General features: G+C 53.6%; 1 protein-coding gene across 2 annotated transcripts; it reads left to right on the forward strand.

The window, feature by feature from the left end:
* The first annotated feature begins 623 nt into the window (after nt 1–623).
* On the forward strand, nt 624–25,140 carry SGSM1 (small G protein signaling modulator 1). 2 transcript variants are annotated; one of them, XM_058158490.1, is made up of 24 exons: nt 624–904; nt 5,750–5,825; nt 6,633–6,795; nt 7,401–7,553; nt 8,091–8,158; nt 8,336–8,481; nt 8,692–8,823; nt 8,946–9,070; nt 9,831–9,898; nt 10,128–10,291; nt 11,033–11,159; nt 13,713–13,851; nt 15,127–15,191; nt 15,391–15,536; nt 15,624–15,752; nt 16,506–16,688; nt 16,914–16,985; nt 17,118–17,684; nt 17,915–18,039; nt 18,166–18,248; nt 18,544–18,653; nt 19,527–19,623; nt 20,135–20,302; nt 20,606–25,140. In XM_058158490.1, the coding sequence occupies exons 1-24, from the start codon at nt 740–742 to the stop codon at nt 20,692–20,694; spliced, it is 3,360 nt and encodes a 1,119-aa protein (XP_058014473.1). In that variant the 5' UTR covers nt 624–739; the 3' UTR covers nt 20,695–25,140. The 2 variants fall into 2 exon arrangements, with proteins under 2 accessions (XP_058014473.1, XP_058014474.1); XM_058158491.1 differs by having other exon boundaries at nt 10,131–10,291.
* Nucleotides 25,141–25,614: the final 474 nt, after the last annotated feature.

Consider the following 25,614-nt stretch of genomic DNA (forward strand, 5'->3'; position numbering starts at 1 on the left):
CAAGCTGAGAAGGGCAAAGGGCAAGAAAGCCCTCTGGGGAGTGGGGGGAGATATGCCTGGCCTGTTCTGACTCAGGAGACCCGGGTTGCTTGGCTGTGTCTCAGGTGTTGCAGATACCTGGCGAGCCAAGCTTCACTCTGGGGTCCTTCCACCTGTCTGGAATCAGACAGAGAAGAGAGTGGGAGGGCAGCTGCTTGGCCCAGTCATTGCCCCAAAAGGAGAACTGCCTCGGAGGCCCTACGAGGTTTACCTTTGTAATGAACGTTTTGGCCTTTCAGGTCCCCGTGAGCAACTTGCCCAGTTAGTTCCAGAAACCACAATTAAACCAACCGTGGTTTAGTGTCCCCCCTGGATGGCACAGGGATCCTCAAATTTGGCGCCTTTCCTCTCATCTAACCAGCCTCGCGGGGCTGTTGTGAAGAGGGAAGGAGGTGGCGCCCCCTGTCTCCTCTTTCATCTAAGCCCCCCACCCCCCCATGGGCACCCAGGAGGAGACGCTGCCAGCCGCCCCGCCGAGTCCCGGGGGCGCAGCCAGGGGGCGGGGCGGGCGACGAAGAAGAGGGAGGGGCTCCAGCCGCCCGCCCGCCCGCCTCCTTCTCCTCCTCCTGCCGAGCCCGGTGCGCGTAGCGGCGGAGGCGGCGGGGCGTTGCCTCGCCTCGCCCGCCTTCCCAGCTGCGTCCCCGCGGCCGGCCAGCCGAGCAGCCAGCCAGGGCAGCGGACGGAGGGACGGGCGAGCAGGATGGCGGCGGCTCCGGCTACCCCGGCGCCGGGCTCCGGGCGGCGGGCTCCGGGGGCGACGTCCGGGAGCTCGTCCGCCCTGCGCGCGCTGGCGCCCGCCTCGCTACTGCTGCTGCCCGCCGAGGCCGAGACCCGGCAGCGCCTCCTGCGCACCGCCAAGAAGGAGGTGAGTCCGGGCGCTGCACAAGCCCCCCTGAGCGGCCTCCGCCCTCCTCCCGCGCCCGGACCCCCGCCCGACCCCCACCCTCCGCCCTGCCAGGGCCGTCGGCGGCCGGAGCCCCGGCCGGACCGGCTCCCGGGGCTGGCGCGAAGGGAGTCGGTCGGGCGCCGCGGGCTCCGTTGCGTAAGCGGAGCGGAGCGCCTGCCTGCCGGCCCGGCCCGACCCGACTGTCGGCGGCGCCCGCAGAGCCATCTGGTGGCCGGGGACCCGGAGCTACTCCCGCCGTCCTTCCGCCACCCGCCCGGCCCGGCCGCCTTCCTGGGGGCCGGGCACAGCGTGGCGTAGGGCACGGAAGCCCCGCGGCCAAGGCGGCCCTCCTGCGCGCTGCCTGGGACGGGCGGACGGGCGGCTCTTCCCCAGCAAAGACGAGGGGCCGGAAGGGACGGAGGGGGCCGATGGCTGTGGCGGGGTTCGGGCCTGGGGGGCTCTGCTGAAGGGTCCCGGCTGAGCCCGGCTCCTTCGCCCCTCGCTGGCCTTCAAGGCAGCGTCCCTGGAACTGGGGGGGGGGTTGTCAGATTTTGAAGGGGTCAAGGGGCAAGAGAGGTCATGACCCGGAATTGTTCCCTGAATGATAAACACTGATTTAAAGTTTAAAAAAAAGGGTTTGGGCCAAAATTTGGGCCCATGAAGAAACTCTCTGGATTGCCAACTCTCTCTTATTGCGGAGAGGCCGGGGCTGCTGAGCCAGATTTGCCCAGCTGGTGGTCCTGGGTGGTGGCCGGGGCTTCGCCACAGTGCTGGCCAGGCTGATTCTGCCGCCTCCTTTGAAGCATCTTTTAATTCACTGACCTGCCAGCCGGGAGCTTCCCTTAGTTTTATTCATTAATGATGAACCGGCCACATTGTGCCCGCTCTTAAGGCCTATTCTTGGCATCCCCTTTCTGGGGTGTTATTGATGGCCCGGCAGTTGGTCTGCAGCCATTGATACCGTCCATTCGGTCGTCTGCTTGAATTGTGGGCTTGAGGCTGGCAGAGGGGGATTAATTGCCAGCGCAGCCCCTCCAGCTCATTGGCTGCCTGGCATTCCATGCGTGGGCTGCCTGCCGAGCTTCAGGGGTACTGCTGGCAAAGCGGGCGTAATTCTGGACATGATTGGGGCTGTGAGTTAATTTGAGCAATTGATGAAAACGTCATTTAACTCTCAATAGTTGTAGACGGATTCCAGGTTACAAATGTTTACATTTTTAGTTCTTCTAATAAACCCTGTTAGAATTCGGCCACAGCCTCTCTTCCGATTATGGTCCTTCAGCAGAGCACCAACACACTCACAGGACTGCATCTCTGCTCCTAATGCATAGCCTCTTCACGTGTCCGGCTGTTTCCCAAAAGCCCCAAGGGCTCCTCGGAGGCTACCTCAATGCTGAGACGTCCTTTGTCTTGGGGGCCATTGAGGTCTGTTTCCCTTGGATGGAGAGGCAAATGAGGTTCCTGCCTCCCTTGAGAGAAGGAGAGGCTGGTGAGTCTGCCCAGCACAGAAGACGGAGAGCTCATAAGTGGCCCCCCTTGGAGGGATTCTGAGAGGCTGAAATTTCTCTTCTTTTGAAGACCAAAGCCTGGGCTTTCTGCTGGAGGGAGGAAGCCCACTCGGGCAGGAAGGTCTCTTCTCCCCCAGCGTGGTGCCTTCAAGCATTTCAGGGCAGTCCCCTCTCCCCGGTTCTTCTTACCATCCTTGCCTGGTTAGTGCAGATTCTGGGTTGATAATGTCGGCTTGTTTCCATGGGAACGGCTGCCTTCTAACAAGTCAGCACCAGGCACACGAAACAATCCAGGGCCAGTAACTGCAACCCTCGGGAGGGAGGAGGATCTGGAGTTGTGCGTCACAATCTGCAAGTGTGTGCAAAATTCTGTGATTCTGAGAGGAGAATCACGTCAAGCTAAATGACATCAGGCAGCCCCCCCTTGCACCAAGGTGTGCCCCCCCCCAAATGCAGTCATTTGTGGGTGTGGGAAGGCTGGAGGCCCTGGACAGGCTACCCCCCCCTCTCTCTTACAGCTTGAAGGAATCAAGAGCGTCGAATCTTTAGGTGCTGGGATTCTGAGCAGCATTTCATGCAAAATAAGGAAACGTCTCCCCCTCCTCCCGACCCGTTCAGGGTCTTGTAAGTTCAGTTCTGTTGGGACTCGGAGTGTCTGTCCTTAAGGGTCTCCTCGGGAGAAAGCTTCACTTGTTCCTCAGCTGGTTTCTTTTCTGTATGATGCAGAGCAAACAGTGCTGGGAATAGTGCAGATGCTGTTCACTTCCTTTCTTTCCCCAATTTTTTTTTTTTTAATTAAAAGGCTCCTGTTAGGTCCTTCGTCTGCAGGGCCATCCGTTTGGCTTGCTCCTGCAGGAGGTTGGCAGTGCAGGCGGATGACAGCTTATGGACAGATTTGAAAGTGGATTGCATAAGCATGCCATGTGTTAATCGGGGCAGCAAATGGCTAGGAAAAGAGTCCTGTTAAGGATCAGCCTTTGGGGCTGGCTTGACTTAACCCCCACGGAGCTTGGTTGGCTGACGTTAAAACATTTCTGGGGTTCCCTGCTGTGTTGTGAGCCTAAAAGTGCAGAGCTGGGTTCATCTAACCAGGCCTATCCTGACCCAACATTGTGTGTCTTGACTGCAGAAGATCAGGTCCAATCAGGGTTATAGAAACTCCAGCTGCTTCCTTCAAAACGGATCTTGGCTTCTGAAAGCAGCTTAGGTAAAACTCTGAAAATTGCCCCAGTTCCCCCAAAGGGGAAAAAGAAGGGCTCAGACATTTGCTCTTGCCCACCCTGGGGCCACAGGAGAGGGTCTGTTGGCCACTGGTGCCCCTGGGCTGCAGGGTTGGCATGCCCATTTTGCCCTGACTAGTGACAGTGGCTCTGGGGTCCTTCCCTCAACCAGACCCCCTCCCTCCCTCCTTCAGGGACGTGTTTCCTTTTTTTAAAAGGCAAGAAGTTTTGATGGGGCAGGAAGGCCCAAACCCATATCTAGCAGCCTTGTTCAGGTGTCACTTTGATGAGTGATTCCAGAGCAGAGCCTGCTGGGGAATGTGGCAGAACCTCCCTGGCAAGATTTAAGGTCGTTTCGGCAGGACAGCAGTGTCGTTCTGGGAGATGGACAAGCAAGTCCCCCGCCTGCGTAGCTGATGTACAACCAGGCTTGGGAGAGGCCCCGATGTATTGTATAAATGGCCTAACAAAATATTTTAAAGGTGAGGCTAAAGAATGTCATAACTGGGTTGCCGTCTTCTCTGTGAGAAGCTGCTCCTGTGTGCAAAAGTGCTCTGAAGGGCCCCAGGGAGGGGGGGAGGGGTCTTTTCTGCAGGGAGGGTCTCGGTGGAGGCCAGTTCCTTCCTGTTAAGGAAGTTGGAAAAATCACAGCTCTCCTGGTCTTTATGCTGCCACCTCTACCCAGCAGCCACTGGCCTTTGGATGGAAGGGAGCAAACTCTGGCCAAGGGGATCAGATCGGGGTGGTCAGCCTGAGGCTGGAACCAGGAGCCTGGCCATCCTGCCGCATCTTAAGCTGATCTGAAGCCCGGGTCCCTTGTGTGGCTTTTGGGAGGTATTTGCTGCTGGAGAGGCTATTACTGGCCCTGCGTGCTTGCTCTGAACGTCCCGGGCCTGCTGCTCCTTTCCTTTCACCCTGTCTCTCCTGCCCTGCCCTGCCCGCTCTCTTCAGGTGGAGCACAGGATTCAGCCCGGTGCAGGAGATGAGGACCGTGGCCTCAGGGAGCCCGGGAGGGACTGCCGGGGAAGCTTTCCAGCCCACGGGATGCAGAACGCCCCTCCCACCCTCCCTTTCACTAAGGTTGCCATAGCAATGGGAAGGGATGCTGTGCCCGGAATAAATGGCCGAATAAATGGCCAGGGAGGAGGAGGCTACAGAACCCTTCGGGATGGGTTTGATTCCAGCTTGGTTGTAGTGAAACTGCTGTCTGCATTTCCAGCTTGGTCTTCAGCCCATCAGGCTTCACTGTGTGAGGGCTAACTGGTCACTTTCCCCCCAAATCGCCGCCCCTGCATCTCTTTTCCCCTGCAGCAGAGCAGCCTTGGGCTTTTGTGACCAGCCTTGGTGCCACAGTACAGGAGCTGGGCTCTCCGCGTGATTGGGACTTGAGGCTGCAAAAGGCAGGAGAACTTGGCCGTCTCCTTCATCCCCCTTCCTGCTGATTAATGGCTTTAATTCCTTTGCACTCTCCCACAGCTGCATCCTGCAGATCATCTCAAAACAAAGGTCATGTCGAGGAATATGGGCCTCTGAGGGGACGTCTCCCCTTTGCTCCTCAGCTGGCCCTCAAGAGACGGGCCCTGCGTTCTGCACTGGGCCCATTTTTCTCCCCTTCTGAAACACCCCTGGAAAAGAGAGGGTTCTGTTGAGTTCACACATTGCCTTAATAGCACAACATCATTTGCGCACTGTGGGTTTATGCCTAGGAGCTGTGATTCATTTGGGCAACTATGGTTAGCTGCAGTATGTGAGCGTGGCTAAGGTGGGGCTCGCTCAGTCTCTCCGCTGGCCTCTTCACAAAACAACAAAGAAGAACAGATTTCACTGGTCTCTAAAGTCCTTAATTCAAACCACAAGAAAATTCCGTTCAGCGCTGATTACTTCAACTTGGCTAGGGGGAAAAGTGCTTGTTTTTTTGCTAAAATGGCAGGTTGGGAAAATAGGGTTGGGGGCCACCATTAGGCATATCCAGAGGCACCTCAGTTCTTGCATCTCCAGTGAGTGTTTTCCTCCTCAAATGTTGACCTTAAATTTGGTTTAGTGGAGAAATCTCTTTTTCATGTACCCATTTTCTCTGAACTTTTGTTTTTTTGCAGGTAAAGCAAATAATGGAGGAAGCTGTCACAAGGAAGTTTGTGCACGAGGACAGCAGCCATATCATTTCTTTCTGTGGTAAGATGGCTCAATCCAGGCCTTCTCTCTCTCTCCTCTCTCTTTCTCTCTCTCTCTCTCTCTCTCTCTGTGTGTGTGTCTTTCACCTGGTTGGTGGACCTACCTGTTCCCTGAGCTCCTGGTGTTGGCTGCCATGCAGGCAAGCAAGCTCCTTGCAGGCGAATGGTTGGCTTCTCTGAGGTTGGCCTGAAAATCAATAGCTCATTGTCTGTGGCTGCGCCTGTACCTGGCACCAGGGGAACAGAGGAGAGCGCAAGAAAAGGAACCTATTTATTTGACTTGCACTTCACCTTCAGGGAGCACCCGAGGCGGTTAGCAGAGTTTAAAAACAAAAGCTGAATATAAAAAGTTATTGTTACAATTAGAAGTGCTGTAAGTACTAAAGTACTAAGTACTACATTCCCAGTTGCAATGGATGGCTGTGGAAGTTGGACCATAAGAAAGGCCGAACACCAAAGAATTGAGGCCTTTGAACTCTGGTGCTGGAGAAGATTCCTGCGAGTCCCTTGGATTTCCAAAAGAAATGTTGGTGTGGTCAGAAGGACAGCCGAGCTCTTAATCTTGACCCACAGCCTTCGTGTGTGTGTGTGTGTGTGTGTGTGTGTGTGTGTGTGTGTGTGTGTGTCTACTTGGAGGAAGCCGTTGCTGGACCCAAAAAGTCTCCAGCCTGTCCAGGGGGAAAGGCAGTTTCTGCGGGGAGGCGCTGGCTGGCTAAAGATGGTGTGGACGTGGCCATTCCACAGCTGAGTTATGCCAGATTCCTCGTTTCCTGGGTGGGGCTCTCACATTTGGGGCTTTTCCTTCCAGCCGCGGTCGAAGCCTGCGTCCTTCATGGACTTAAGCGCCGAGCAGCCGGTTTCCTGCGGAGCAACAAGATGGCTGCCCTGTTTATGAAGGTGGGCAAGAACTTCCCACCGGCCGAGGAGCTCTCCCGGAAAGTGCAAGACCTGGAGCAACTCATCGAGAGCACGTGAGCTGTAGTAGCTGCGCTTGGAAAACGTGTTGGGGGCAACAATCGGGTTTGGGTTCTTTGTGGCCTGGCTGGTGCTGAGAGATGCATTAATGTTGGATCAGCTCAGCCCTGCTTTGGCTGTCTGGCTGGCTTGCTGGTGCTGATGCTGGTGGGTATGGGGGGGGGGTCCCCAGCTAGAATTTAACCCAAGCCATCCTCTCAGCTCCTGCACCCCTTCGCAGTAGAGGGTTTTGGGTTTTTTTGCCTTTAGTTTGATGGTAATTTAGAAAAGTGGTGTCTTCTATAAGTTGAGTCAGTTCCAGGTGGCCCTGTGGAAGGTGCTGTTTTCTTAGCCAAAGTATGGAAGGGGATTTCCATCAGAAGCCCCTGGGACCTGGGTTCAAATTCCCTGTCTTGTCCACTGGTTGAGGTTTCTTAATGGCCTTCCATCAAAATCTGATTCATCTTGGATTTAGTGGGGCACCTGTGTGTATCAGACAGGTAAAAAATACAGACATAAAAAATAGGTTCCCCTAAAAGATAAAAGCTTTGATCTGGGGAGTGGTGTGTGATTCCCCCAGTGATGGTGAACGTGGGGCTCCTCCTTCTCTGCCCCCTTCCAGGCGAAACCAGGGCTCCAGCTTGCAGGAAAGCGCTCGCAAAGCTCCGAAGCCCCCCAGCCTCTCCCCACAAGCAGTCAAGCACCTCTGGACCCGGACGGCGCTTTTTGAGAAGGTCCTGGACAAAATTGTGCACTACCTGGTGGAAAACAGCAGGTGAAGGTCTCCTCCACCTTGACGCTGCCACTTGGCTGGCAGTCCTGGGCACTGCTGCCATCTCGGCCGTTGGGCCTCTCGGACGCACCATGGGCCAGCCAAGCTCTGGCAGGAGCCATCAAGTATTCTGTAATATGAGAAATGCAGGAGTAGAAAAAGTTAAAATTGGGGAGAACGCAGGGGTGAAATCCAGCAGGACATTGTTGGTGTCTTTTGATTCCTCCAGTCACATAGCCATGCCCACCCACTCACATGACCACACGGACCACCAAGCCACGCCCACCAAGCCACGCCCACAGAACCAGTAGGAAAGAAATTTAGATTTCGCCACTGCTTCCTCCAGGAGTGGGGAGGGAATGGGGATTTTGCAGTATCCTTCCCCTGCCACGCCCACCAAGCCACACCACGCCCACCAAGCCATGCCCACAGAACCGGTAGTTAAAAAAATTGGGGTTTCACCCCTGGGAAAATGGCCTCTTCTTCCCATATCTACCCAGCTGTAACCCTTTTGTGTCTCTCCCCCCACCCCACCTGCAGCAAATACTATGAGAAGGAGGCTTTACTCATGGACCCAGTGGATGGACCAATCCTGGCCTCTTTGCTAGGTAAGGGGCCGGAGGCTGGCTGGGCATCCCAGGGGGTTGCAATCCACACCCATCCAGAGGGTCTTGACATGTAGAAAGCTGGTGGACTGAAGGAGGGGAATGTGAGTCGTCGGGGGAGGGTGCAAGACCCAACGTCGCTTTCTCTGTACCCGGTCCTCCCTTTTCCTGCGCCCACAGTGGGTCCTTGTGCCTTGGAGTACACTAAGATGAAGACGGCTGATCACTTCTGGACCGATCCCTCAGCGGACGAGCTGGTCCAAAGACACCGGATCCACAGCTCCCATTGCCGGCAAGAATCGCCCACCAAGCGCCCTGCGCTCTGCGTAGGTCTCAATCCCTGAACCAGGTGGCTCTTGGGGGGCGGGGAGGAGGGGCTGCCTGGCAAGACCCCACTGGGATTCAAAAGTGCAAAAAAAGGGGGCAAAGAGTTCAGTTGGGAACGTCAGTCTGCTTAGACTTGGGCACCCAAATTGAATAGTCCAATTATTTGGAAAAGTAAGATTGCGATTTCCTCCCCCCGCTTTGGCCTCTAGATCCAGAAAAGGCACTCCAGCGGCAGCATGGATGACCGGCTTTCCTTGTCCGCCAGGGATTACGTGGAGTCGCTGCACCAGAACTCCAGGGCCACCCTCCTGTATGGCAAAAACAATGTCTTGGTGCAGCCGGTGAGTAGCTGTGAGTAGTTGTTCAGTGTGAAGCTGCATGTTTTTTGGATGCTGAAAATGTACTCACTAGAGAAACAATATCGTAAGCCGGTTCCGTCTCTTTGTTTTCCCTCTCCTGATAGCGAGATGACATGGAAGCCATTCCGGGCTATTTATCGCTTCATCAGACGGCCGACGTCATGACACTGAAGTGGACCCCAAACCAGCTGATGAATGGCTCCGTGGGAGACCTGGACTATGAGAAAAGGTGGGGGTCCTCCTGCGCTCTTTCGCGTGTCTCCCCACCACCACCATGGCCTCTTTCCTGTGTTTGACGCGAGAGGAATTCGCAGGACAAGTGAACCTGGTTTGTGTTGTGATCCAGGCCCAAGTAGGTAGTAGGAAACTCAAGTCAGTGAAAAAACAAACTTTATTCGAACAGCTGAGAATTAATTCATTCTCAGTGTCGTTCAACTCAAAACAAATTCCTCCCAACACAAATTCCTCAGTCCTATCGCAAACCTTGGTCCAATTAGGCAAACTGCCAAATGCCTTTCTTGGCAACCATTCAGAAGACACAAAAATAAATGCAAGATGTAGACGAAGCAGAAGACGCAGCTACCAACGTTGTTTTCCGGCAAAGACCAAACACCGTTGCTGGTCTTTTAAGCCTTATGGGAGGGGCCAATCATCTCTTGACCCTACTCCCGAGTCGTCCTCTTTGCTTGAGCTGCTCTTCTCATGGATGCGTTAGGAACAGGCTCCTCCTGTTCCTCTGCCTCACTACTATCAGCCTCTGGAGGCTCCGGAGTCCTCACCTCACTTCCCGATGGCCCTGGCCCCACTTCAGCCTCATCGCTGTCCGACTCTGTTGCCAGCTCCGCAGGCTGCTGAAGGACCACAACAGTTTGTGCTTCCCTCCCTGGCTCAGTTGGGTCCTTTGAATGCTTCAGCAATCTGGGGGGGTTGGGGGGGGCAGGCGTCACTGTTAAGGTCCCCTTGCTAGGCGCTGCTTCTTCCCTCTGCAGCGTGTACTGGGACTACGCCATGACCATTCTCCTGGAAGAGATTGTATACCTGCACTGCCACCAGCAGGGTAAGGCGGTGGCGGCCCTGGACTGGAACTGATTCTCTGCAGTTCTGAGATTGCCCTCTCTTGCCCGGGGGCGGGGGGAGGGGGAGAGACCGTGAGCCCATTCCTGCCTTTGCTTGGGAGAGGCCATGCCTGCTTGAGGTAGCCCAGTTTCTGTGGGGCTTCCTTTGGCCAAATCTGCTTCTCAGCCTGCCCTCTTCCTGTCTCCTTCTATGCCCCCTCTTGGCTACAGTAGACAGTGGGGGCACCGTTGTCCTGGTCAGCCAAGATGGCATCCAGCGCCCTCCCCTGAGGTTCCCGAAGGGAGGGCATCTGCTTCAGTTCCTCTCCTGCCTGGAAAACGGCCTGCTGCCCCACGGCCAGCTGGATCCCCCTCTCTGGTCACAAAGGGGGAAGGTGAGGCTGGAGGGTGGGGGGAGCTGCATCCTGCAGCCGGGTGTGGGAAGAGGCAGAGCGCCTCTTGTCTGAACGGGCCGCCCTGCCTGTTATCCAAGATGCCAGTCCAGCGGCTGGAGCCTCTTTGGGGTTGCCTGAATGCCAAAGGCAGGAAGAACGGCTTTGGCATTACCCAGATGCCCCCCACCCCCAGGCATCGGCTGCGGCATTCTTTCTGGCTTTCATTGGGCCGTCCAGATCAGTGGTGAAATGTAAAATTCGTTACTATCGGTTCTGTGGGCGTGGCTTGGGGGGGGTAATGTAACTGGGTGGGCGTTTTTTTTTACAAACTTCGGCCAAAGTGGTTGTAAAAAAATGCTTTTAAAAGGCTCCTCTAACGATCCCAGCTGAGTTGTCTGATCTCAGAGCCTTCTAAAAGCATTTTTTTGCCTTTAAAAGAAAAAAAAGCCTCTGACGATCCCAGCTGAGCCACGCGATCATCAGAGACTTTTTCTTTTACTTTTACAAGCATTTTTTCGGCCGAAGAAAAAATGCTTTTAAAAGTAAAAACAAAACAAAACCTGATGATCGCGTGGCTCAGTTGGGCATGTGGGGGGGCAGGGATCTTTGCTACTGGTTCTCCGAACCACCCGCCACCATCGCTACCGGATCAGGTGATCCGGTCCGAACCGGCAGCATTTCACCCCTGGTCCAGATGCACCCACAGAGAGAGCTGAGAGGTTCCGTCTTTGCTTCCCAAAGGGAAAAGTATTCCCAAGACTGAAGAAGCGCAACCTGCAGGGACCCCCGGAGTCTTCCTCGGACAGGGAAGAAGAAGAGGCCACGGATTACGTCTTCCGGATCCTCTATCCAGGCATCCAAGATTTCGGTAAGGGTTGCTCACCAGGGGCGGCAGACGGTTCTTCCCCAAAAATTTGTTTGCTGCATGTTGGGATGTACCTCCCAGCCACACACGGTTCAGAAATGCAACCCCATTTTATTACTGTTATTTTAATGCGAAACATTTCTGAATTGGTTTATTTCGTCAGCTGCCTTGAACGTTTGGTACAGTGGAAAAACCTGGCATTGTTTTGGGGGTGAGGAGGATCTGGGGTGACAGAGCAGCTCAGGGGCATTTCATGATCCAACACACCCAGTCATTTGTGGCTCCTGTGCAAAAGAGGGAACCTGTAAAAGCTGGAAGTTTGAAGGGTTTACGGGAGGCGGGGGTGGGCGGGAGGCTCAGAGAAGTGAGCTCAGATCGCGTTGCTTTCTTTTGGGGGGGGGGGGATCTTATAATTCCAAGAAGTTTGCCTCTTCCACCATCCTCAAGGGCCTGCTAAAGAGAAGAAGGGACGTTCACTTAGATAAATATTCAAACTCTTTCTGGGTGTTTCTGGGGTTTTTTTTAAGCAGGATGGTTGGGGGTCCATTTTTATATTTTCCCCTTTTCTGCTTCTTCAGCTGTGGTTAATGGCTCTTGCCTTGCCCCCACCTCTGCCAGCGCTGGTGCTTCTGGGCAGGAGGCGACTTGGATGGCCCGGATCCCTGGCAAAGTCGTGGTGATCCCCAAGTGGCCCCTGAGTCTTCCTGGGGCCCCCCTTCCTTCCCCCACCAGCTTGGAGTCCAGGCAGCCCTGCTGTAATGTTCCATTCACCCACTGGGGGGCGGGGGGCTTGAGGCTGGGCAGTTTGTCGCCTGTGTTGGCATTTGTGGCTTGGCAAGGCAGGGACTATCTCTCAGTCCCCTTTGGGGAGGAGGTGTTCCTCCTCAGCCCATCCTTCCTGCTTCAGAGACAGAAAGCCGAATAGAATAGAATAGAATAGAATAGAATAGAATAGAATAGAATAGAATAGAATAGAATAGAATTTTTTATTGGCCAAGTGTGATTGGACACACAAGGAATTTATCTTGGTGCATATGCTCTCAGTGTACATAAAAGAAAAGATACGTTCATCAAGAATTCTAAGGTACAACACTTAATGATAGTCATAGGGTACAAATAAGCAATCAGGAAACAATATCAATATCAAAGGGAAGCAGAGGCAGAGCTGGGCCTTTTATTCCTGGCAATATTCGATTGGAGTGATCTAACTAACTTCACTAACTCGATTTGCCTTCACTAAAACAGCTCCAAATAAAAACATTTCTCACATACAGATAGATGAAGTAGAATTAGGGAAAATCAAGATTACACTTGGTGGCACACCTAAGGGTATTGATTTAATCAGCTCAGCAGAGAGAATGAATATTCCTGCCGCTCTTACTGTACATCTTCATTTGCAAGTTGAGGCACGAAGATGGGAAGATAGATGGAAGAACGGAAAGCGATGGGCTCAGGGGAAGGGGATCTCCGGAGGGGCTCCCTCGCCCTCTTCAGATGCCATCACAGGCCAAGCTCTTGTGACTTTGCAAACTTTCCTTCTTTGATCCCTGTCAGTCTCTTTCCTGAGTTCTGCACTCCCCTTCCTTGTTCCTCAAACAAGGCGGTTCTGTTTTGTTGGGCCCTCAATTCTGGCTGAGAAGACAGAAGTGCTGCCATTCCCGAGTTATGGCTTCTTTTGCAGTTTTGCTGGGTGATTCGGGACACCTTGTTTCCACCTGGGCTGAATTCTCTGGCCCTGGTGCGGGAATTGCCATGGTTGAGCCTTAGAGGCCACACCTATTGCTTAGAACAAAACACTTCAGCATCCTAGCCAGTCTTTTGAGATCAGCTCAGATTAGCCGCCTTTAGCTCATCTAAAAACCCAGCAAAAATCGATTATATTACTGAAGGAATTCCTTCCCCACCTCCTTAGGTCTCCATGGTATACCAAGAGTATAGAAATTCAGCCCTGCAGCAAAATAGAGAAATAAGGCTGCGTCAGCAAACAGAAGCTGCTTAAGCTGTTTGAGAGAACAAGCAAAGCAGAGCAAACTGTCCACACAAACCCTCCCCCCCAAGCCTTTCCTTGCGCCCAAATGGTGGAATGATTAATTTAATCTTGGATAGCAACAGCCTCTCAGTCTAAGTTAATTTCTGGCTCCCGGTTGGTTTGCAAGAGGAGAAGCAAGTGGGAGAGTTGAAGAGCCGTGATGGGCCTCTTGAGTCGGGGTCTCGGCCGCCTCTGCTGAGAACAGCCCTCGCTTGAAGAGGCAAACAAAGCCGGTCCAGTGCCAGGGTCCTGGCTGAGATGCTTGCGGGATGCTTAGCGTAAAGGAGAGCCTTGCGCTCTGCTGCCCTCTGGTGTTTTCCTTGGTGGATGCGTTTCCTGTTGGTCTTCCTTCCCTGACTTTGCCTCCAAGCCTTGCAGGGACGATTGGATGATGATCAAAGCCTCTGCCTGATGGGCGCCCCAATCTTTCCGGGGATGCTTTTTCCTTGCTTTCTTTCTCTGCTCCTGAAACGGCGCTGCTGCTCCCTCCCTGCGCAATATTAACAGCCTGTTTCTGGCTCTTGCAGCTGCCCAGGATCTAATGGACGCGCCTGGGAGCGCCCTCCCCTCCATGTGGCAGCCGAGCACCCGCAAGGCCTCCTGTTCTTCATGTGCCCAGGGCGGTTCCAGCGAGAACGGCCTGTCGAACGGCTGCAACCACGAAAGGTGAAGGAGGCAAGGCGGCCGCAGATGGGTGGGGCTGGGGGATCCTGGGAAACGAAGGGAGCTGAAAACGAGGGTCTGCCGGGCACTATGGGGCTTGCAAGCGTCACCATTCCCCGCAACAAGGAGACACAGCCCCTCTGCCACCTGAATTGGGGAGCCTGGCGGCCTTTTGCTTTGGGGGAGGTGCAAACCCTGAAGAGGGGTGGCAGGATTGAGCTTCATGTAAATGTAAAATTAGTTACTACCGGTTCTGTGGGCGTGGCTTGGTGGGGGGGGTTAATGTGACTGGGTGGGCATGGCCAACTTTTTTTTAACTTTAAAAGCATTTTTTCTACAACCTCTTCAGCCAAAGAGGTTGTAAAAAAATGCTTTTAAAAACCTCTGATGATCAGGCAACTCAGCTGGGATCACCAGAGGAGCCTTTTAAAAGCTTTTAAAGGGTTTGGACGATCCCAGCTGAGTTGCCTGATCGCCAGAACTTTTTAAAAGCATTTTTTACAACCTCTTTGGCTGAAGAGGTTGTAGAAAAATTGCTTTTCAAAGGCTCTGACGAACCCAGCTGAGCCACGTAATCATCAGAGGCTTTTTTAAAAAAACTTTTAAAAGCATTTTTCTACAACCTCTTCAGCTGAAGAGGTTGAAAAAATGCTTTTAAAACCCTCTGATGATCAGGCAACTCAGCTGGGATCACCAGAGGAGCCTTTTAAAAGCTTTTAAAGGGTTTGGACGATCCCAGCTGAGTTGCCTGATCGCCAGAACTTTTTAAAAGCATTTTTTACAACCTCTTTGGCTGAAGAGGTTGTAGAAAAATTGCTTTTCAAAGGCTCTGATGAACCCAGCTGAGCCACGTAATCATCAGAGGCTTTTTTAAAAAAACTTTTAAAAGCATTTTTTTTGGCCGAAGAAAAAATGCTTTTAAAAGTAAAAAAAAACCAAACCTCTGATGATCACGCAGCTCAGCTAGGCGGGGGGCAGGTATTTTTGTTACCGGTTCTGCGAACCACCCGCTGCCATCACTACCGGATTGGGCGATCTGGTCCAAACTGGGAGCAATCCACCCAGGATTGCTTCAGCCCTGAGTCAGGAGGAGCTTGGCACTTCACGGGAATACCAGCCTTTATGGGCTACATTGGAGCACCTCTTTAAAAAAAGGGGGGGGATAGGGAGGGAGGGAGGGAGAAGAAACAGCCCAGACTCTACTGGCTCTTCAGTTTGGCCTCTAAGAAGCAGGTTCAAGAAAGGGGACTCGGCCCCCTCCTCTCTCTCTCTTTGCAGAGCCCCTCTGAAGCTGCTGTGTGACAACATGAAGTACCAAATCGTCTCCCGGGCATTTTATGGCTGTGAGTTTTTCCCGCAATGAGATCTTTCAAGGCCGAGCCAGGCTTCCTTCTGGATCCCTCGGGCAATGAAAATGGAGCTCTGGGTCTAATTGGGGCGCCCATCCTTCATGGTGATGAACTGGACTCTCTAGGAGGGGGGAGGGGAGCGGTTTGCATTTTGGGGGAGCCTCTCTTGCTCCTTCTGCTTCCTGTGTTGCAGGGCTGGCCTACTGCCGACACCTTTCCACCGTCCGGACGCACCTCTCGGCACTGGTCAACCACGCCATTGTGTCTCCTGAGGTGCCCTGCGATGCCAGCTCGGGGCTGACGGCGGAGATCTGGGAGAGGTTTCTCCAGGATGGCACGGTAGAGAGATGTCCCCTTTGGACCCCCCCCTCCTCTCCCACCCCTGCACACCCCCTCCAGCCTGTTTCAAGTGCACTTTCTCCGCAGAGCTACGAGGAGAAGGAGCTTCTTCGGCTGGTCTACTTCGGAGGAATCCAGCATGAGATCCGGAAATCCGTCTGGCCTTTCCTGCTGGGACATTATCAGTTTGGGATGTTGGAAGCTGAGAGGAAAGAGGTGAGCTGGTTGAAAATGTTTGGGGCCCCGAGTTGTTCTTCAAAATGAAACAAGTGTGCATTCTGCCCCTCACCCCCGGGATCTTTTTTGTAGATGCGGCCGACAACGTCATCTTATAATTTGTTCCCCGTAATTTTTCCCCATCCTCTAATTCAATATCAGACCCAACATTTTTTGCCCAAATTATCATCATTTCCTTTACCGTTTCCTCCTCCATTTTAAATTGAAGGAGGCATTTATATCTTTTGGTAATTATTTTCTCACCGGTCGCAGTTAATATCCATTTCTTGTTGGTTAGTTAAGAATCCGTATAATTCTAAACCTTTTTTGTATTTTGTTTGGATTTGTAAATAGGGCCACCAGTCAATTTTAATTCCTTCTTCCAATAATTTTTATCTAGATTTCAAATTCCCTAATCCATCTAACAGTTCCTTGTATGTTACTATTTTGTTAAGGTCAATTAAATTAGGGTGGACCGAGGCTTCCATTGTCGACACCCATTTTGGGATTTTTGGATAAAAGTTCCTTTTAATTTTCGTCCGAGTCTCTAACAGTACTTCCCTCACTTGATGCCTCTGGAAATAGGGGCTTTGTCTTTTCCATCCCAAATAAACTTTTATGCTAAGAGTCAGTGGAAGGGCTTCCAAACAGGATCGTCTTCTGTTGAGCCCTTGTTCATTTGGCTCTCCATCTGGGGGGGAGTGTCTTTGGGGGGCTCCTGCCGTGCTATCCCCCCGTCTCTCTTGCTGGCAGGTGGACCTGCAGACCCGCGCCCACTACGAGCAAACCATGGCCGAGTGGCTGGGCTGCGAGGCCATCGTCCGGCAGCGGGAGAAGGAGTCACACGCAGCGGCCCTGGCCAAGTGCTCCTCAGGGGCCAGCCTGGACTCCCACATGGGGCCCCTGAGGCACCGCGACTCCACCATCAGTAACGGCGTGAGCATCTCCCAGGGCGTTTCCCCAGGGGTTGGCAGCAAAAGGGTTTCCTTTAGGCCACTGAATGTAACGGGCAGGTTTGGCCTGGCCACGGTCCACTTCTTGACCCTGCCCACCTTTGGAAATGGGCCGGGCCAGAAACAGGGGTGGGTGTTGGTGTTTGTCCTGTTTGAGTCTTCCTTCTGTCCAGCCGACTGATGCTGCCTCCTCCCTCCCCCCTTGCAGTCTTCCCAGAGTAGCAGTTTTGGCCCTCAAAACCTCAGCCGGCTGCAGAGCGACTCCAGCGGCAGCACCCAGGTGAGGAAGGGGTCCCCTCCTTGTTGGGGGGAGCCTTTGGGGAGAGCTGCTGACCACCCCAGGCAGCCTAGGCTTCCCTGAGGAACCGGAGAGCAGCATTATGGTTTGTGGGCCCTTTTTGTCTTTTGTCAGGTATTTGAATCGGTGGAGGAGCTGGAGCCGACGGAAGCAGAGATGAAGCCGGAGGCCAGCAGGCGAGCGGCTCTGTCCAACGGGGGGGTCCCCGAGGCTGGCTCCTGCTCCCCCGACTCCGGCCACCCTTCCTCCCAGAACTTCTCCGTCGCCTCAGCCTATTCGGAGCAGAGCTTCAGCACTGAAGAGAGCTGGCCGGAGGGAGGGAAAGGGGGGGCAGCCCAGGCCAGTGGGGAAGGGCCGCCGCCTGCCACGGAGAGCACGCCCCTGGACGGCAAAGGGGAGACGGAAGGGCCCCAGGGGGAAGTCTCTGCTGCCGGGACCCTGGATGCCTTCATCGGGATGGGCCAGGAGCTGCCTGGGAAAGAGGAGGGACCACTCTCCGTGACTGACCGCTGGACCCTCCCCAGTGCAGAGCAGCCGAATTCAATGGGGAGCGAAGATGACCTGTCAGAAGAGCCCGAGATGGAGAGCCTCTACCCGACACTGGATTCACACTCGCTGGCTGTCACCGACCTCACCTTAAGCGAAGTCTCCCCCGTCTCCTCCTCGGGGGTGACCTACTCGGTGAGCTCTTTTTCTTTGTGGAGGAATTGGGTGGTTTTCTGCCCTTCTGAAATGAAGTCGAGGATCCCCTGTGTTTTTACCCCCGTGGGGGCTTGTGAGAACTGGAGTCCTCCTGGAGTAAATGAGATCGGTAGCACTGGGGGGGGAATCACATACGGTCCTCCCCGACCTTTGCCAGGTGTGGCTCTGGGCTCCTTCAATTGGTTCCCCCTCAAATCTCTGCCTCGTAGCCTGAGCTGCTGGACCTCTACACGGTCAACCTGCACCGGATTGAGAAGGACGTGCAGAGGTGTGACCGGAACTATTGCTACTTCTCCCCGGCCAATCTGGAGAAGCTGCGGAACGTCATGTGCAGGTGAGGGTCCAGGCTCTTCCCTGGGGGAGGCTGCTCTCTGCTGCAGACCCTCCCCCTCCCTCTCTCCTCCCCCCACCCTGGCTGCCCTCTGGGCAGCTCCTCACGGTGTCTTCCTCCTCCCTGCAGCTACATCTGGCACCATATTGACGTGGGCTACGTCCAGGGCATGTGTGACTTGCTGGCTCCTCTGCTTGTCATCCTGGACGAGGGTGAGTGGCTCTGTGTCCATCGGTGGCCTGGGAGTGGCAGAAATCTGCTTGCAGTGCCCTGAGATCCATGAGGGGGGGAGATTGAGGGGCTCCGAGGAGAAATAACTGGAAAGGAAAGACTTCGTGGTCCTTGGATCGGGGAGAGGAGAGCCTTACATCTGGGGCTGGCAGGCTCTGTCCTCAAGGGAGGGGGCCACAACTCTGGCATCCATGGGGCTGGAAATGGGGCTGGGGGCTCTATGCCAGCAGCGGGAGGGTGGCTCCTGGACGTAGCTCCTTTCCGCTCCTTCGGCAGAAGCCATGGCCTTCAGCTGCTTCACGGAGCTGATGAAGAGGATGAATCAGAACTTCCCCCACGGAGGAGCCATGGACACCCACTTTGCCAACATGCGGTCCCTCATCCAGGTATGGAGGGGAAGCTGGCCAATCCTTGTGCTGGGTCCCTCGTGGCCTGCCTGGCCTGGCTTTAAGGGGCGGGGGGGGGGGCTGTTCCTGTTGTGGTCTGCCAGCAGCCTGCGGAGCTGGTAACGGAGTCGGACAGCGATGAGGCTGAGGAAGAACATGGACCAGTCCTGGAGGCTGGGGAAGGCCCGGATGAGGCCTCTGCGTCAGAGGCTGAGGTGGGGCCAGGGCCATCGGGGAGTGAGGTGCGGACTCCGGAGCCTCCAGAGGCTGATAGTAGTGGGGCAGTGGAAGAGGAGGAGCCTGTTCCTAACGCATCCATGAGAAGAGCAGCTCAAGCAAAGAGGACGACTCGGGAGTAGGGTCAAGAGATGATTGGCCCCTCCCATAAGGCTTAAAGGACCAGCAACGGCGTTTGGGCTCTTTGCCACAAAACAATGTTGATAGCTTCATCTTCTTACATTTATTTTGTATCGGTGTCTTCTCAACTTTTGCCAAGTAAAGCCTTTGGCAGTTTGCCTAATTGGACCAAGGTTGGTGATAAGGCTGAGGAATTGTATTGGAAGGAATTTGCTTTAATTTAGTTGAACTACGCTGAGAATGAAGTAATTCTCAGCTGTTTGAATAAACACTGACTGAGTTTCCTACTACCTACTTGGGCCTGGGTCACAACAGTTCCTCTCAAACAGGCAGGCATTCAACACAAAGGCTTTCTGGTGGGATGGGGGAGAGGAGAGAAGGGGGAATCCCCGGTGGGGGAGTCTGTGGGGAGGTGGCTGAACTAGACCCTCCTGGAAGGAGCGGTAGGGCAGAGGGGGCTGTGGCCTGGCTGTCCTCTTCCCCCCCCCCCCAGACCCAAATGTGCTTTTCTGGCAGATTCTAGACTCTGAGCTCTTTGAACTGATGCACCAAAACGGGGATTACACCCATTTCTACTTCTGCTATCGCTGGTTCCTCTTGGATTTCAAGCGAGGTGAGCGGGCCAGGAATGGCACAAAGCTCCGTTGGGGGACCAGTTCGGAAGAGGGTGGCGAGAGAGGCCCCAGGGAGTCTGGCTGGTGGTTGGGGAGCCAGGGGTTGCCCCGTTCAGCAGGAGGGCCCTTTGCCTGGCACAGCTTTATGGGCACAGTGGTCTTCCTGACTGTGGGGTTGGGTGTGACCTGCGGGAGGGCAGAGGTGGATTTCAGCAGGTTCTGGAGAACCAGTAGCGGAAATTTTGAATAGTTTGGAGAACTGGTAGTAAAAATTCTGATTGGGCCCTCCCCCCAAGGGATTCTCTGCCTCCCGAGTCCCAGCTGATTGGGAGGAAATGGGGATTTTACAGTATCCTTCCCCTGCCATGCCCACCAAGCCACGCGCACAGAACTGGTAGTAAAAATTTTTGAAACCCACTACTAGGGGTGGGAGTTCAGGAGGATGGGCTTCTGGGGACCGGTGTGGGGTCTGGCAGCTACCACGGTTTCTGCTCCCCCCCCCCCGCCCAGAGCTGGTCTACGAGGATGTCTTCACTGTCTGGGAGACCATCTGGGCAGCGGCTCAGGTCTCGTCGCCTTGCTACGGCCTCTTCATCGCCCTGGCCCTGGTGGAGGTCTATCGGGACATCATTCTGGAGAACAACATGGACTTCACAGACATCATCAAGTTCTTCAACGGTACGAGCCCCCACAGAGAAGGCCTTCTAGCCTCACCGGGGGTGGGGGAGCTTCCTGGCTTGGGGTTTTTGCTGAGGGTCCTGTCTTAGGAGACCCTAAGTTTTGTTGGTCTGGGATCCGGCAGAAACTGCCTGCTTTCACCTGCTGCCACAGCGGCTGCGGCCTAAGGCAGGGCTGCCCAACCTGGCAGCTTTAAGATTTGTGGACTTTCACCAGAATTCCCCAGCCAGCTCTATGCTTTTCTTTGGAGGCCCCTGGGTCTAAAGTTTCTTCTGCTGTTTTTCTCCTGCTTCTTCCTTCCAGAAATGGCTGAGCGGCACAACACCAAGCAGATCCTGCAGCTGGCCCGGGAACTCGTCTCCAAAGTCCAGACGCTCATTGAAAACAAGTGATTTGGGAAACTTCTTGCCCACCCAGCAGGGCGGCCACCCTCACCTTCCTGCTCTTGGAGGATGAAGGATGCCAAGGATCTTCCCTGGAGGGTCTTTCCTGGGGTCCCCCCCCCCTGGAAAGGCAGCAGATGAAAGCCTGGCCTTGCCAGTCTGCCCAGGAGCCGTTTCTGACACTTAACCAAAGAACTCAGCCCCTCCCTCCCCCGTCTTGGTCAGGTGGGCGAGGCATTCGACCTGGCACAAAGGGGGAGATGGGGGCCTTGGAGAAGATGGCAGGAAGTGGCCAGTCCTTAGTTTTCCCCTCTCTTCAGATCTTCCTGCCATGCATGTGAGTTGGGGGCATGGGACTTTCTCCCCAGATCTTGTCCCCACCCCACTGGAGGGCCCGGGCTGATGCTTGCCCTTCGAGCTTGGGATAGACCGTCCTCACCTTCAGGATTGGGCTACTATTGGGGGCCATCTCTGCCCTCGAGCTTTTCTTGGAGGCCTGCTCCATCCCCTGGCCTTTGTGCCAAATTCCTGCTGCCATATTGACTGATGGACTTCTGCTTTCATGAGAATGGGACTTGGCTCCCTGCGCTGGTCTGGCAAACTCCTTCTGCTTGGAGCCTCTTGTCCTCTCCTGCTCCAAGGGAGACCTTCTGCCCTGGTTCCCTCCTCCTCTTTCTGACAGGGCAGCGTTTCTCCAGCCAAAGTAGCTCCATCTTTTCAGTCTGTGGCTGCCGTGGGATCGTGTCCATCAACGTCCCCCACTCATTCTTCTCCTCTAAGGGCACCCTTCAGCCACCTTCTGAAGCAGGTGAAGAGGGCTGCCCACATGGTCCTGCTGGAGCCCTGCCTCTGCCTTGTCGTCCTGGCCGGCTCCAGAATCACCAGTCAGCAGGGACCTCGGCTTCTCGGGGAGGGAGGGAGGGAAGGAGGAAGGGTTGGTGGTTTGGTTTCTTTAAACTCAGGTGTTTTTCAAGAGAAGCAAAATGGGATTTTGTTACTATCAAAATCTGCCAGGAAAAAGCCTCCGCTTGGCCTAAGCAAGTCCCCATGTTTTTGCTGTGAAAATGCTTTTCCTGCAAGCCAGAAGACGTTTAGCCATAGCTGCTGCTCCCCACTTTCGTCCTTCGGAAGGACCCATCTCCTAAACGCTGCTGCAGTTCCTCAGTGGGCTTCTAATCGTCCCATTTCGTTTTGGAGAGGGAAAAGTAACAAAAAGAGCAACTCTTAAAAGCTTCTTCCCTTCTCCGTTCGCTTGCGTGCATACGTGTTTGTGCATTTCTGGTACATATAAGATATATATGTATGTATATTTAACATTGTCTGTTGAACCTAAGCGGAACATTCTGCCATTCTTGGTGATGTCATTGCTGGACTTCAAAGGAAGGGAGGTCTGCGATTATGGCTCATTTCTAGCTGCTATTTCTACAGTCGCTTCAAATGTTAAAGCGGCTGCCTTCTGCAAATCCCAGGGAAATTTAGTTCAGGAAATGGAAGTGGCTGACTTCCAAATTGTATAGCCCAAGGAGGAAATACAGTTGGCAGAAATATTATCGTAGGTGAACATCTTACAGTTAAGGAGGAAGATGATGATGTTGGGAGTAGCAGGAGGCAAACTGGACTCCCTTTGCACTTCCACAAGCTTTCTCAGTAAAATACTTTTGGTTTTGGTTGTTGTTTTTTTTTGTGGTCCTGAGAACAGCAAGGCCATCTCAGTGTGGAGGCGCAATTCTTGGTGAGAACGCAAGAAAACTCCTGCTCAGGCGACCTGGTCCGTTCTTGGCGGTCTTTCGTTCTCTGATTCTCTCCACCCCATTTTACAGAAAAGGGAGCATTTAGAGACGAAAGTTTCTGGATTTTTGAAGCCAACTCATCAAGTGTTTCCTCTGGACTTTTCCTCTGGGCTTTAGGTGGGCAAAAGTGGAATGTTAGGTAATCAGTTGGACACCCAAAAGACCCAGTACGTGCGCGAGTGTGTATGTGTGCAAAATGTGCATTTTAATTGTGCTGGGCTATCGAATTTTGAATGTTGCTCTAGTGATCTTTCTTAAAAGCACAATCCTTAATGAGTGAGTGAGCTGTTCTCGAAAGGGAAATCTTGTTGCTTTTGAACAAGAAAATTAAGCCAATCCCTTTCATTGACCGTCTGGTCAACGGCTATGGGGGCATTTCATTCTGGACACGATGATGCCACAGTAGAGACCAGCTGTGACTCTTGGGTGACCCTCCCCCCCCAATCTGTAGAGCAGCAGCTAAACTGTTTATAAGGAGCCATTGGCAGAGTCCCTGGCAGGGGATTAGCCCTGGTTCCCCCCCCCCCCAGGATTCCCTTGGGTGGGCCTGGTGTGTTCAGGTCAGAAGAGAATCTCACAGAGAGGGTGTCTTGGGCAACGAAGCTTGTAGGACTACAAAGGCCAGCTGAGGAATTTGTGCCTGGTCCTGGTTGCCGATGAAGGCAGAGAGCGGACAATGTCTCTTGGAGAAACGGAACTGCGCGTGTGCGCACGTGGGGGAAACAGTTACAAGTGCAAGGGAGACATTATTTATACGTGTTTTATGAATTCTGTGTGTCCTGAGGTCTGTGTGCATGAATCTCTATGCAAACAGAGGTGTATTTTGTGTCGCTGTCTCAAAATGTATCTTGTAAACATTCTTTAGCAGGAAATCGTCTTGTATATAGCTACATATTATACAGATATTATGGTAGCTCATGCATATATATGGGTGAGCAGGTGTGCATGCACACACACGCACACACATATGCATGCATAAAAAAGATGCCTGGATTATGCAGTGCAAGAGCTTTTGTGTGATCTTGAGGACTTCCCTCCCTCTGGTGTGTGTTGAAGGAGTCAGTGAAACAGGTGTTTTTTCTCTTCTGCTTCAGTGTCTTGGAAAAGGAAATGATTTGAGGAAAGCTTTCTCAGCTTATAACATTACTTTTTATTGATAACGGAAGTGATATACTGGTTCCCATAAAATATCTGGGAACAATTTATAAGTTACGCCCCTTTGGGGAGCATCCCTGTTATCAGGGGGCAGAGTCCATGTTTGAAGCTGCCTTTTTACCCCGAGATAAGTAACCTTCTGCCAGGTTCAGCAGAAAGAAGCAGCTGTTCCCTTTCTCTGCTACCGTGAGACTTATTTGGTGGGCGATGATAGTTCCACCCCCAGGGAGAGGGGTGGGTGCCGGCCTCAGCTGTACAGATAATTCCTCGGGGTGGGGGCTGCGTGCTTGTATTGTAGGGCAGGGGGAGGCAAAGCTCCCTTTCAGATAGGGATTGTCCTGGCTCAGCCTGGTGATCGCTGACCCCTTTTTGCTGACTTTGCCTTAAAATAAAACTAATCCAATTTACAGCTGGGAAGGCTGGTGGGCAGGACTGGAAACTCCCAAGGGGATGGGGGTGAAGCAGGAAGGCAAGACAGTTGTTGGCACACACAGCCACACCTTTTGAGCAGCAAGGCCAATAAGTCTTGAGCAAACAGATGTCAGTTTCATCCTTGCTTGCTGTTGCATTCTTGTGCTGGGGGCATTTTGGGGTGATGGGGATTAGCTAGTTGGAACACCTGAAGAATGAATGCAACAAGTCTTGTTTTCTTGCAACTGTGGGTCTGTGTGTGCACAAGTGGGCATTTGGTGCGCTTCCCATTCCAGGGGTTTAATCTGAGGAGTTGAGATCCCAAGTTTCAAAGCAGGGAAGGCCAGGAACTTTTCAAAGGTGCCTGGTGTTTTTTTTGTTAACCTACAAAGAACTACGGTAGCACACAAATGAATTCCCCAATGCTGGATGGGCAGAAAAGCTGCATTGCCTATTTTCCCTGTCTCCTTGGGGTGTCGAGGGGTGAATTCCCTGTTTTGCTTCTGGGTTTTGTCTTGCTTTAAGGCAGGGGGTCCCAAAAGATTAAATCAAGGCTTCTGTCCTCCAATTGTGGGCCAGGGAGGTAAAGTGTAACGGGACCTCCCTCCCCATTCAGGAAGCTGAGATGCAGGTGAGTGGAGGCTTTTGGTTTCTCCAGCCCCTTCTTGCCCCCCCCCCGCCCGCCCCCAGTAATGCCAGGAGGTTTCTGGAGAAGAGAGAAAGTGCTGTGAATGTGTAGCAACTGCTGCCCAACACAAACCGGCTGCTGCTTGTGTGTGTGTGATGGTGGGGGGAGAGCTTATTTCATCCATTCTGGAAGTGCCTCCTGGCATCGTCGTTTCTATGGTTCACGTTTTGTCTGGTTTAAAACAAAATGCTGCTGGTTTGTTTTGTTTTTTTAAAACTTGTTTGAATTTTGCCCTTGTGTTCCTTTGCTGTCATTGACTCGATCATGCTTTGGAATTTTGTTAATCCTGAGTGTAATTTGTGTCTGTGGGGCCAGAAAGAAAAAAACAAAAACAAAAGAGAAAGTTATATATATTGTCTATGGTTCTATGTATTTTCAAATCCACAGTAAAAGAAAAAGGAAAAAAAGCAGAGAAGTTGAGTCCGGCAAGTCTTTGAACTGCCCTCTGCCCCAGGGAGGGAGGGAGGGGCCCGGCTTGCTCGGCCGGGGCTGAACGTGTGAAGCTGGCCTGCAAAAGCGGAGGGGCTTCTTTTTCTATGCAGAATTCCCGGGGGAAGCCGCTCTTGGCAGGGCGGGCCTCGGGTCCCCGTCAGGCTCCCTGCAGTTTCGGAGAGGAGGGGTCTCCCGGGCGCTTCCAGGGCCCACCAGCCACGCCGCCTGGAGGATTCTGGGACTTGTAGTTCACATCTGAAGGAGGGGGGGAGAAAGCGCTCGGGCGCCACCGAAGTCTGAGAAGCGGAGGGGGGGGGAACCTCCAGGGGGACTCAGGGCGGCACTCGCTCCAGGGACGGCCGGGCCCGGGGCTGCTGAGACCGGCTCCGGCCCCGAACTGAGGAAGGCCGGTCCGGGAGGGCCCGTTTGGCAGGCCGCGACAGGGTCTCCTTT

Source organism: Ahaetulla prasina, chromosome 15 (genome assembly GCF_028640845.1).
Source record: "Ahaetulla prasina isolate Xishuangbanna chromosome 15, ASM2864084v1, whole genome shotgun sequence".
In the NCBI taxonomy this organism is placed as follows: Eukaryota; Metazoa; Chordata; class Lepidosauria; order Squamata; family Colubridae; genus Ahaetulla; species Ahaetulla prasina.